This window comes from Octodon degus, unplaced genomic scaffold, assembly GCF_000260255.1.
Source record: "Octodon degus isolate 3935 unplaced genomic scaffold, OctDeg1.0 scaffold00141, whole genome shotgun sequence".
NCBI classification, from domain to species: Eukaryota; Metazoa; Chordata; class Mammalia; order Rodentia; family Octodontidae; genus Octodon; species Octodon degus.
Window position 1 is genome coordinate 458507 of NW_004524717.1, and position 13503 is coordinate 472009.

General features: G+C 44.0%; 2 protein-coding genes across 2 annotated transcripts in view; one reads left to right on the plus strand and one right to left on the minus strand.

Annotated features, from left to right (window-relative positions):
* Positions 1-8602: 8602 nt before the first annotated feature.
* On the minus strand, positions 8603-9511 carry LOC101562257 (succinate dehydrogenase [ubiquinone] cytochrome b small subunit, mitochondrial-like). The gene has a single exon (XM_012517041.2). It carries the CDS (start codon positions 9488-9490, stop codon positions 9011-9013), a length of 480 nt encoding a protein of 159 aa, XP_012372495.1. The 5' UTR covers positions 9491-9511; the 3' UTR covers positions 8603-9010.
* A 2730-nt stretch (positions 9512-12241) lies between these two features.
* Dclre1c (DNA cross-link repair 1C) overlaps positions 12242-13503 on the plus strand; it is a 59460-nt gene continuing 58198 nt past the window's right edge. The window contains exon 1 of the mRNA XM_004641777.2: positions 12242-12406. Coding sequence (XP_004641834.1) covers positions 12298-12406 — 109 coding nt within the window. The 5' untranslated portion in view covers positions 12242-12297. The remainder of the gene's footprint in view (positions 12407-13503) is intronic.

A 13503-nucleotide genomic window follows, 5' to 3' on the forward strand; every position in this document is an offset into this window, starting at 1 on the left:
ATAATTGAGGCTGGCCTTGAACTCACTATGTAGCCCAGGGTGGCCTCACATTCTTGGTGATCCTCCTGCCTCAGCCTCCCAAATGCTGGGATTACAAGGATGAACCACCAAGCCTAGTTTATATTTTAGGTCTGTAGTTCTTTCATTTTCTTCCTAACTACTTTTTAAGGAAATATTCAGAATAGAGACCAAAAAGAACTAAAAAATCCATACATTAATTAGTCTCTGAAAACTAGTGAATTAAAAGTTTAAAAAAATTTAAACAGACAGGAATACTTTGCTGTAGAGCTGGGGCTATAGCTCAGTGGGACAAGTACCTGGCAAGTGCAAGATCCTGAGTTCAATTCCTGAACTGAATAATAAATAAAAAACAAATTCTATGCTAGTGCAAGGCCTTTTTTTTTTTTTTTTTTTTTTTTGTGGTTCCAGGGATTGAACTCAGGACCTCAGGACTTTGTGCTTGCCAGGCAAATGCTTATTCTACTGCGCTATCTCCCCAGCCCAAGGTCTACATTTTGTAAAGTAAAGCTATGTCTCTGCTCTCAGGAAAGCCTGGAATGTTCAACCATTTTTTAACAATCATTCAGATATTCTTTAACAATTATTATTACATACAACCCCACTGAGAACCTAACTTAACCCCTAATTTATGGTTAAAATGAACAGGAGGAAAGTAACAGTTATGCAACTATCTGATAATAGTTTTCCTGAGTGGGGGAGCAAAGACTGCTTTAGGATCCACCTACTACATAAGACTCACTTAGCAGAACACAGTTGCTGGAATAAAAAGTTCTGAACACGCCAGCTGTGGGCCGCAGGTTTTCCCAGTTTGCCTTACAAAACACCTTTTGGGGCCCTACTCTCCTCCCCTATAAAAGGTTTAGCAGTAGAATTTTCTTCAGTTATTTTTTGGCTCTTTGTCTTTAAAAATGCTTTTTACCATTGAACAAGCTCACTCACTTCTTATTCAAGTGTGTAGTGGCATAAATCTTACCATGGAGACTTGTTTCACTTGTTTATATTCAATTTCATCACGATATCCTGCTTGTTGAAATCTGTACAGATTTTCTATCTCTTCTGACCATTTTTTGGCACGACTTATTGATTTGGGTTTCATGTCAGAAGTAGCCATGACTACAGAGGCCTCAATTACCAATTATTTCTGAAAGATTTTAAAACAACATTAATAGACCAGTAACAATGTTTAAAGTCCCTTTAGAATGAACAAAACTATGGCAAAATTATATAGAACTAAGAATCCTAGTAAACATATTGCATTTTAAATATTCAATTAAATTTTTTTGAAAGAGTCATACTCTGTTTTGGAAAGCAACCACTCTTCCATAAATCCCAAAACCTCTAATAAAATTGTATCTGTCATTACGAGTAATATCCTAAAGGCTCTATACCAGTTCTAGTGTTCCAGGTAATAGCTCACACATTTCTGAAAACATATTCTTATTTATAACTACTCTGTAGATGTCCCAATATTTTTAATTAACTGTATTTAAAACTGTCTCTTTTTCCTTAAAAAACAGAATGTATGATCAGTGGTCTCTCTTCCCTTTTTTTCATGCTGGGAAGCAATGGTTTCTCTTCTACTCGTGAGCTGTGTGGAGATGTCCCCATCACTGCCCTCCACGCATCCAGGGTGCCGTGGCACCCTATCCTGTGGCAGATCAATGCAACAACAGGCCTACTTGCAAGCTGTATGGCTGTTGTGACACCAAGGACATTAATGATGGAGGAGGTCACCAAGGGCCTAGGAAACTCAAACATCCAGCTCTATATGGATGTACCTGTCCACTCACCAGCCTTGGGGCTTATGTGTAGTTTAGCTGTAGAACAAGTGCCTAGCACACGTGAGGCCCTGGGATCACCTTACAAATCTACTCACCAAACTTCTAAGGTCAGTTGTTTTGTTTGCTCACTTTTCCAGTGCTAGCAATCAAATTCAGGACCTCATGGCTGCCAGGCAGCCCGGCCCTAAACCCCTACAATCTGCTTCTCAAGGATGTAATCTAGTACTTGTTTTGCTCAGCTACTTCTTGTCTTATTAGCAAACATCATTAGTTGAAATAAAGTGCCCAGAGTTTACACCATAATTCCTTGAATCCCTTTTTCTATTAAAGTATCTTTCAAGATGGCTGAAACATTATAAAGTCAGACTTCCTATGCATTAGTCCTTTTAAAATTTTTTTGACCACAATTCCAAATATTCATTAGGTTCAACAGGTTAAGAAATACATTAAAGTACACATATGCATCAGTAAGAAAAACACATCTTTGATATTGTATGAACACTGCCCCAAATTAATGATGAATGATGACAGATTTGATAATTTTATATATAAAAAGTCCTATAATAAATGCTTTTACATGGGTGGTAAACTTAGTTTTACCTGGATTTAACAGCAGGAAAGTGGAAATGGAAAAGAACATATTTGCTGAATTTCAGGTGAATGTATCTTGATTATGAACGATGCACCTAAAAGAGCCTCCGTGGTTAATAAAAGATAATGGGGCTGCCAGGAGACCAGGTTGTTTCTTTCAGCTTAATGCATCAACCATATACAAGCACTGGTGGGCTTTCTTCTATGAAAAAGATTAACTTTCTCTTTTCTTTTCTCTAGATTTTTGTATTATTATTATTATCATTTTTTGGACCCAGGGTCTTGCCATGCAGTTCAGGCTCATCATGATCCTCCTGTCTTGGCCTCCCTAGTGCTGAGATTACAGGCATGTGCCACCACACTTGGTTCCGGGGCCACCACGGCATGTGGTACAAGGGATTGGGACCTTGAGCTTGCCAAGCAGGCACTTACGCTGCGGAGCTATCTCCCAGCCCTGCATTACTGATTTCATATTCCAGAGTATGGCATTTATTTGTAGTACTAAAACCATAGTTCCCAGTTAGCTAGTGCATGCTTGTAATGCCAGCACTCTAGAGGCTGAGGAAGGAATATAGCCAGAAGTTTGAGGCCAGCCTGGGGTACACAATGAGTTCAAGTCTAGTTTGCACTGCATAGGGAGACACTTGTCTCAAAAATCGTAATTCCCACCATTATTTGGACTTAGCTCCAGAGCTCTAGATATAAATTAATTTATATTGTCATTTGAGTCATATGTTACTTCTCCTGAAGTAACAGCAACATAGAAAATTACATGTTCATATTTTTTCAAATGTGAACATCAACTTGTGTGTTGACTCAACCAGAGAAAATTAGAGTTTTTCTAATAGGTGAGCTTTAAAAAAACACTTTGATCTTCAGTTATCAATTCATGATTCATGCTTAGGTTGAATTTTAAGAGAATGTATTGTTATTGTATTGCATGATATATAAAATTTGGAATATCTAGCAAGAAAATAAATTAATCATGTTTCAATTAAAATCCTTATCCTTCAATTCTACTTACTTACTTTTTTTTTTTTTTATAAATTTGGTATAGGGTCTCACTACTACAGCTCTGACTCATAAGTGATCCTCCTGTTTTCAGCCTGCCCAGTGCTGGGACTACAGGCATGTTCCATCATGCCCTGTCTCAGTGGCCAGCTCAGCTAGCCCAGGGCAGAGCCATTGTGGCATGTGGTGCTAGGGATTAAACCCTGGTCCCTGCACTTGCCTAAGCAGGCACTTAGTCCACTGAGCTATCTTGCCAGCCCATTTCACTCACTTTGATGGGAAGTTCATCATGTCACTGACGTGTGGAATATGATACTAAGTAAGTTGACATAAGAAGCACAGTCTGATAATCCATTCAAATATATACATTAGAATATCTATATAATAGAAAATATTATAGAAACATGAAAGAGGATGGGGCTGGGGAGATAGCTCAGTAGAATAAGCGCTTGCCTGGCAAGCACAAGGGCCTGAGTTCAATCCCCAATTCTGAAAAAAAAAAAAAAAAAAAAAAGAGGAAATCATGAATTCATAGTGTTAAAAATACCTTCAAGCTGGGCATGTTGGCACATATCTGTAATCCCATCATTCAGGAGGCTGAGGCAGGAGGATCACCATTGATTTCAAGGCCAACCTGGGCTACAAAGTGAGTTCAAGGCTAGTCTGAGCTACCCAGTGAGACTCTGTCTCAAAAACAAAACAAAACAGAAGAAAAACTCTTCAAAATGAGTCATGTTTTTATATGAATTTATAGGTTGAATTACCTACACTGTTTTTATAGATGAAGTGTATTTTCTAAAAGTAATTGTATGATCTTTGGTTTTTGTTTTCTCAAAGGTGTTTTTGCTTTAGTCTTGGCTTCTTGATATTTAACGTCTTTGCTCATCTTCATTCAAAAGCTTTTGACCTGAATGTCATTTGTATAACCTTTGGTCATTCTTTGGTCATACAGTTATGTCAACTACACATATAAAAATGTGACATCTACCAGAACAGAAAATACACTGCATTCAATTGGACTTCTGGAGATATTACTATTTTTTCTCAGCAGAAAGATACACACACACACACACACACACACACACATATATATATATAATCAGGCATTTCCAAGTTTGTTTTCTCAAAATATCTAAAGGGAACATGAACGTCATTCCTACCACAGCAGGTTTCTCTGTGTCTACTGTAATTTTGCTATGTATAGTGGGTATAAATTCCAGTTTTTCCTCTTTCTTTCATTGTTTTGTAGCCAGGGTCTTGCTATATTGTTTAGCCTGGCCTTGAGCTGTTGTGTAGCTCTGGCTGGTCTCTAACTCATGGCAATCATCCTGACTCAGCCTCCCCAGGGCTGGGATTACAGGTGTGTGCTACCACACCCTGCTTACTTTCAACTTATCAAAAACAGTGAAACTAAAATCAAGAAAGATCAACTTAAAACTCCTTAACTATATCAGTGATTTGGAGAAATTCAGTGGCATAACTAGTTCCATGAGTAACAAGAGTACTATTCAGAACTCTCAGATAGGTTTCTTTTTGGAAAGTTGTGGCAAAAAAATCATAAAAATACATTTAATCTGTATTATATTAAATTATTTCTCCCCAAAGGGGAAATGACAATACCTGACTTACTAGTTTGTGAAAAGTGAATTTTATGAAACACTATCTGGGTTATACAGGTACTGAAAAAGTACAAGTCTCAAGTGCCCGACAATTGGGTTTCAGTTCAACAGTGGCTGCTTCTGGGTTAGCCAGCCACATCAAGACTCATCTTTTCTTTTGCTGTTCAGTGTCTTTTGCTTTTAGTGATATCAAATCCCAGATTATCATCCTGCCTAATCTTCCAGGTTCTTCCCATTTCATTATTTCTGTAAAAAGGACTCTGAGGCTGGGCCAATGAATACGCAACAGTAACAGAAACCAAGATAAACCTTAGTATCTCTGGCTTCATTTTGAACATCTCCCTTGGGCCCTGTTTGCTTAAGTGTGTTAATCACTTAAGTAATGAGTACAATGTTTATCAACCCTAATTTATTGAATTTATCTCATCGCCCTTCAAGACTGAGGACATCAACCCTGAGCTGTTTTCAGGATTTGTGAAGCCGTTCAACTGTTGAACTCTGTTTTCACAATGCTCTTTTCAAGATTCCTTCCCTTGGGGCGGCACCTGCAAGCCTTGGATTCCAAAGTCTGGCTGGACACACACCCCAAGATGGGATCTCCCAATACGAGGTCATCTGTCACCACCTGAAACCCACCCCAAGCAGAAGCAACCACCTCGCGGGAACCAGGCCGCCCTTTCAAGCCAAAGGCACTTCTCTGAGCAACAGCGGAATCAACCCCTAGCCACTCCTCATGAGGACCATCCTCCCCGAGCAGGCCGCCTATCCACTCCCACAGCCCGTTAGCTCTCAGCCGTCCCCTGCACCACCGTTTTACTGGAGCTTTTGTGGCTGAGCCTGGCCTGTGGGGACCCGGATCCGGGGTTTTCACAAGTGGGAGGAGTGGCAAAGGAACCCTTTAACTAGCTTGCAGTCTCGGCTAGAACGATAACTTCTTGGGCCCCTGAAGCTCAGCCGGCTCAGTGCTTCCCGCCCGGGGGCGCTCGCACTCCCCGGCTGGGTGCGCAGCGGAGACCGACGCGGCCCCAAAGGCACCACCCCGCTTCGGGACCGAGGCGTCCGAGACGCGGCCACCTGGAAGGTGCTGGGGTGGAGAGGGGAGTCTGTGCCTTAGGATCGAAGTCCTGGGTCTTACAGCTGAGGCCTTCAGAGCCAAAGGAGGCAGAATAACAAATCCAGCAGAGGCCAAGTAAAGACACAGCCCGCCGAGAAAGGACAAGGGGGGACCTAAGGGACCGGCGAGTCTCGAGCAGGGAGGAGCTCGGGCAGAGGGGCGGGCTGCGCGCCCTCCCACCCGCCCGGCTACCCGGTTACCCTAGCTCGGCAGAGCCAAGAGCCCTGTCCCGGACGCAGCTCTTCGGCAGCTCTGAGCTGCTGGACGCCTCAGCTCTGGCGGTTCGACTGGGCTGGCTGAGGCCAACAGCCGTGAGATCCCGCTCAGTCTTCGCGTCTCCTAGCAACTTTGGAGCCCCACCCCCCCGGGGGCGTGACTCGCCCAGGCCCCGCCCTTGATTAAGTCCCGTCCCTCTAGGTGGGCTCTGCGCATGCGCGGTGAGTGGGTGCGGTTCGGCGGCAGTTAGGTGGAGATGAAAAGGTTAGATGCTAGTGGAGGAGGAAGAGGTGCTGCTTGGTGTTTATGAAATCCCAGACCCAACTTCCTAAGAAAATGTACAAGATCAGAGACCGCTAGTGTTTCTGGAACTGTTCTCCTCTCAGCTAGTGCGAATTACCTCTATAGCTTTGTTTTTCTAATATTATCTTCATTATTATATTTAAGTACAATCCATTTTAATGAAAAGTGATCAAATTCAAGCTGCATATTTTGAACGTAGTACATCGGAGAGGGGGAGAGACAAAGGCAATGGTGCCCTGAAGCCAGCTCATTAGGGCCCATGAGAACCAGTAGTTAAAAATTTAGGGATTGTGTGAGCTGATCGTTAAAACACAAATTATATTATTACAAATTAAATTACATAAATAGAATAAACTCTATTTAAAAAACTTAAAAACCAACTGTTTACTTGCAACTCTCACATGTGTCTCCGCGGCATGATCTTTCTCTGAACTGTAGATTGCATGTGGAATGAGTATTCCACTCCTTGTCCAGAACAACCTACTAAGCCACTCCTCTGCTGAACATGGAAAAAACTGCTCTGTCCTCACTGCACCTTCAGCAGAGGTCGCCCGAAGCCGCCTCAAGTTGGCTCTGTCTACCTTCCTTATCACTCTCGATAAAACCTGGGTTGCTTTGCTCCCCCTCTGCTTGCTGCAGCAGAACCCAGCAGGTCCTAGCCTGTGCCCTGCAGTCTTCCGCAGCACAGCAACCCATTTGAAACCCAGATCAGATTAGGTTTCAACTAATAGCCCTGCTTTGGCTTTGCCGTTTGTGAGGCTAGCAAAGCCCTGCAAGATATGCACAGGATCCCTCCTTCTTTCTTCAGTGCCCCGATATCACCCCTCTAGTCACACTGGCCAAACACACAGCAGGTATTAAAGCTTCAGATATTGAGTGTATGTGGTTCACCATCACCACCTGCCCCTGCTGCTCCTCTGACCATGGAAGGAAATAGCCTTGTTACACAGCTGGCAGGAGGAGGTCTTTTTATTTTTGTTTTGGTTTTTGAGGGTGGATCTCCTATGCAGTCCAGCCTGACCTTGAACTTGAAGTAATCTTCCTGCCTTAGCTTCCCATGTGTCTGAAATTACAGATGTGTGTTATCATACCTGACAACAGTGTTTGTGTTCTTGATCAAAGAATTCAATCAAGATAATAAAAAAAAGTTGTGAAAGAAGAGCAGAATTTATTGCAAAATGAAACAGTACAAGATGAAAATATAACCTTAAGGGAAAGGGCAGTGAGAGCCAAGATGGCAGTTTCAGTGAATGAAAGTTTAAATTTTATTTCCACAATTTTGTTAGAATATTCTGCCTTTGTGGGCCTATTCATATCTTGCTTGAGTCCTTTCAAAGGTCAATAAGGAAAGACACTCACCGAAGTTGCTTATGTAAGGTCTGGTGAAACGTTCCCAGTGTTGTTTGGTACCAGAGATTATCAGTTGGGTATTTTAATTTTGGTGGTAGTGGGGTTGAACTCAAGGCTTCATAGATGCTAGGCAAACACTTCACCACTGAACCACATGCCTGGGCTACATACTTCAGATTATATCAACCCTGGGAGTGTTTTTAACTGGGATCTTTTTTTTTTATTATTATGCAACCTTTTATTTAAAAAAAATGTTTCTTTTTACAGAATACACTTTCTCATTAGCAATTCCCACAAAGGGAAAGTAATTTATTACTTACAATTTTACATTGTGAACCAATCATTCTAGAGCAAACAAAACATTTTTGAGAATGAATTTGGAATCTGAAGTATTCTGATTCATCTGCAAGAAGATCTCTTCCCTAAATTCAGAAGCTCTCCAAGCTTTTCTTCATAGGATTCAGAAATCTGTATTATGAAATATCAGCATTTCCTAATTTCAAAGTCTCTCTGGGGTACAGAGTAATTATCATCATTATCTGGTACCAAATGAACAGTCAGGGACATTTCCAAAGATTAAGCACTATCTGATTTTCTGGAAAGTAGTTACTCATGAATTTCCCTTTGTCTATTATTCCCAGGGAAAATGTGAAAGTACAGTCATGTATTATTCCCAGGAAAAATATAAAAGTATGGCCATGAATTGATAATAATAAAGCTGAATTCTCTTTAAAAGATAAATTAAAAGGCAAAAGCTCATATGCAATGTTTAATTATACTGAGTCTTGTGAGTTGGGAGGCAGACCCATTAACTCACTAAAACACAGAACTCAGTCTCACTATTTCTTGGATACAATTCCTCTCGACCTTAAATACTACAAATGACCATCTCACAAGGCCCGATGAACTTATCCGTTACTTTTTGCTTACTGTGAGCTGAATGGCATGACAGAGCAGAGGCAAAGAGGCGCACAATCAATCCTTAAAGTAGTAAGTCCAGAAGATCAGAGCTTCCACAGCATGGCAACAGCTTTGCAAATGCCCACGTCATGGTAGTTGAAGTAACAAAGGCCAGCAAAAGTTAAAGCTGAGAGTGCCAAAAGGCCTGCCTTGGCAGCTTTCTGGGGCACAGCTCCATGAACATAGTCCGTCACAACTTGTCCAAGGCCCCAGTGACTGTGAAGAGTGAGGGTTGCGGCCAGGGAGTAGTCCATTGCAGAGCAAGGATTCAAATATGCAGCAGGAAGCAGGCCCAGGAGCAAAACACTGACTGCTCTTTCACTAGTCCAGTGGACAGACGCAGCCTTGGAACCAGCATGGCAGCTTGGCGATAGGTGAATGTGCTGGGCTCCACACCATCCTGGAGATAGTCGGTCTTGGAGAAATGCTGAGACATGAGCAGGTTTTACCACTGGAGTTTGAAGAAACAGGCCTCGGGATCCCTGGGCCCCACGGAGGACACTCAGCCTCAGGATAGTCGCCATCTTGCTTTTGAAGCCTCAAGGTCATCCCTCTAACTGGGATCTTAATCCAATATGCCTATATCTTAAACATCAAGTTTCCCAGAATATTGCAGCAGCTTCTTATATTGATGCTTTACCCTAGACCCAAATGTTCTCAGACTGAAGTATCAGTCAACTACCTGTGTTGAAACCAGGATTGCAAGGCCCCATTGGAGTCTGATTTAGTAGCTCTGGGCTGAACAAGTTCTTGGATATGATGGGTGATGCTACTCCAGGGAACAGACATTGCGAAATACTGTTTTAAACTCTGCTGTCACACTTTGGTTGGAGCCAACCAATTTCCCTCTGCTGAAGTTGAATCACTTAGCCTAGTGTTTGAGGTCTCTTAGTCTTAGCTTGTTCATGCCTGACTTACCTTTTCACTCTTTTTTTTGAGCCCAACAGTTAGGTTAAAATGGATGGATTGCAGTGCTCTGGCTGAACAAAAGCTCATTCTAGGATTTTCCATGATTCTTGGACCCAGAATGGGACTTCAAATTCATCTTCTTGACTAACATTTTTTCTTTTCTCTCTCTCCATTTCCCTCTTTTCTTTTTTTGGTACTAGACATTAAACTCAGGACCTTCCACATGCTAGGCAAATGCTCTACCACTGAGTTACATCACTAGCCCCCTTTTAAAATTTTGAGACAGGGTCTTGTCAAATTTCCCAGGTTGATCTTGAACTTATGGTCTTCCTGTTTCAGGCTTCCACTTAGCTAGAACTGCAGATGTGCACCATTGCCTTGGCCTCAGGTTTTTCTGATGTCCCTTTTCCTTTGCAGAAATGAGGTCTTTAGCTGCCTGTTCTACCCCCTCCCCCCAAACACTTTCACTTAAAGCTTCTGTAAAACCCTTGCAGTTATGTTTTGGTGGATTTCTCCTGCTGGACTGTAAACTCTTGCTAGGCTATAGCTAATCCTTTATGTGTGTCCTGGTTCAAGTACGGTGCCTGCCCTTAGGAAATATCAAGTAAATAATGATACCTGATATTTCTTGAGCACTTAGGCTTGGGTAGAATTTACTGTTACATCACATTTTTTGTTCATGCCTGACTTACTTTTTGTTTTGTAGTAAACTGTGCAGTTCAGGCTGGCCTTGAATTCACTTTATGTAGACCAGACTGGCCTTGAACTTGTTATTTCAGCCTATCAAAGGCTGGGATTACAGGCGTGTGCCACCATACCCAGTTTACAGTGTATTTTTGTTCAACACTTTCGGTAGGCTTTATTACTACCATTTCAGAGATAAAACAAGTTTGAGAGGGGCGCTACTCTCACCATATGGGGCCCAATGGAGTGCCCCAATTTGGCCCAACTAATTTGTTCTTGATTCTAAGGCACAGGTAGGTTAATTAGGCAGAATTAGAAACTAAGAAGACAGGATGAGGACGAAGCTACAGGAGAGTCTCACTTAGATACTCTCTGGAATCCTGCTCTCACCAAAGGCAGTGGTCAGTCTTGGCGTTACCAGAGGTGGGCCAGGGTGCAATCGAACATCACTTTGGTTCTGGCTAGGGTTTCCTAGGGTTCGAGGGTCAGATGGCTCCTACCATGGGACTGTTCTTGCTGGACAGGGAGCAGGTCTTGGTTTCCATCATGGGGTGACTACGCCTGTTTGAGTGAAGGGGCGGTGGTGATCAAGCCAGGCTCTGATTTTCCTGGAAGGAGCAGGGTTCCAGCGTGGAGAAGCAGATGTCAGTCCAACCCTAGGAGTGCATCTTCTCTCACCCCTGGTGTCTGTCATCCCAGTGTTGTAGGTAGCTAAATTAGACAGAAATACTATAGGCAGTTAGGGCCAGGCCCTCAAGGACAATATGGAAGACAAGGTGACTTTGCAACTATGGACAGACACTCTGCTGTGGGCCAGATTTCAAGACAAGAGTAGACAAATGTAGGGCCGGGGAGATAGCTCAGTAGAATAAGCGCTTGCCTGGCAAGCGCATGGGCCAGAGTTCAGTCCCTGGTTCAGCAAAAATAAAAGGGTAGACAAATGCAGTCACATAGTTCCCTAAGGGTGGGCATCAGAGATTGATATGCTAAACAGGTATCCTGTCAACTTGAAAGAGCCTGAGTCACTAGTCCAACCGCAACAGGAAGAGACTTTGCTCTGTATTCTTGCCCGCTTGCTATGAGTTGCTCTCCCATTTGATCCCGATTTTAATCAACTTTACCTGAGCAATGGTGCTTGTAATCTCATTGGTTGACCATAGTTTTGCCCCACCTCATGCCTACTTAAGCGAGTTCCCATGGTTTTCACCTTAGATTCGCCTTACCACGTCGTTTTGCTCTATAAAATCCCTGGAAAAGGCATCTTCCCGGGCAACCCGCTCGGGTCCCCCTTCTGTCCCTCTCTTGGACAGAAGCTTTATCTCTCTCTATAAATATTCTGCTCTTAACCTCCGTCTGTTCCTAAAATTCATTCCTTGGTTTTAGAGAACACGAACTCGTCTAGATACCTTTTAGGTTGGGAGATCAGTTTTTCTCCCTGTATCACCAGCATGCAGGGGCACGTTCCCGGGATCGCAGCCAGCGTTAGGCATCCTCTGCTTCCTACCGGATCTGGACTTTAGGTGCGCCAAACCCCTCCCCTGGAGGAGTAGAGCGAAGCTCTGGGAGTAAAGTCGGCCCGCCAGCAGCCCCCCCACCCCGCGACCGCAGCGTTCTCTGATTGGACGCGGCTGCGTTCAGCCGGCCAATGGAGAGAGAGCGTGTAGGTTCGCGGAAGTGGAGGCCAGAGGTGTTTGCCGGGGCTTTGAAGGCTGGCTTGTGGTGGAGTCCTCCCGGGACAATGAGCTCCTTCCAGGGACAGATGGTCGAGTACCCAACCATCTCCATAGATCGCTTCGACAGGGAGAACCTGAAAGCCCGTGCCTACTTCCTGTCGCACTGCCACAAGGGTGAGTGAGCCCACCCCGGCTCCCTACCGCCCGTGCAGGGCTGGCGGAGGTAGTGAGCAGGGCGTCGGCCTGGAGCCCGCGAGGCCCGCGGCCTTGCTCAGACCCCTGCGGCCCGGCTGGCGGGGACGCTGGCCGCCCTCCTGAGCTGGCTGCTGGGACTAGGCCCTGCTCCCAAGCGCTGCGGTAGCTCTCCTGGTGGGGCCCAGCCGGGGGCCCGTGAGGGTTAGAAAGTTCTTTCCCTTATTCTTCTGTTCCCGTTACTGTGTGTAAAGAAAACGGGTTTCACATCCACCTGAAACGTCATTTAGGAAGCGCGTGTGCACATGCGCGCTCACGCAGTCAGGCACCAGCTGTGGATTTGACCTAGGACGGGCCCCCTCCGCCTCTTACATCTTATGTCTGCCTCGGACATGAAATGCTCCTTCTGCCGTAGGATGGCGGGGTGCAAATGTACCTTGTAGATGGCACCAGGCAAGCAGAGTACAGTACTACGGTTTATAGGTGAACACTTTTAGGCATGTTTAGGGTTTAAGTGTCGTCCAAGAGAGACTGGTTTGGGGCTGGGGGCTTCATCCAGGAAACAGCTGAATGATTCTTGAAGCTTAAATAACCCTTAATTTTACAGCCAGTGCCTATTTTTGAAATCGATTATGCCAGTAAGTCACCAACTTGACGTGCAAAACAGTTTTACAGTTCATTGTGCTAATTAGTACCACAGTGGGCATGGAGCAGAGGCAAGCTGAAGCATTCCAGCAGCCCCTCTTCTGGTATGACCTCCACAATAGCTGCGGTAGGGTATCTGCAATCCTTGGGAATGGTGAGGCGTGTAACAAACTTAACGTGCATATACATCTCCATCAGGAGTATTTTAAAGTAAATTATGGATGCCAGAATACTGTTCCTCCTTTCAGGGTGGGTGTGAGGACCAGCTATTGTCTTGAGTACAGAATCACTTTAACCTGGTGTAGCTTGTTGACGCTGCTGCTTCTGGGAAATCCATCCCGCACCTCCCCATCCCCCACCCTACCCCGCCCTCTACAGTTAGTACCAGTGAGGAAAAACTTGGATCTTTGTATCAGCCAGAGAGCACTTTGAGA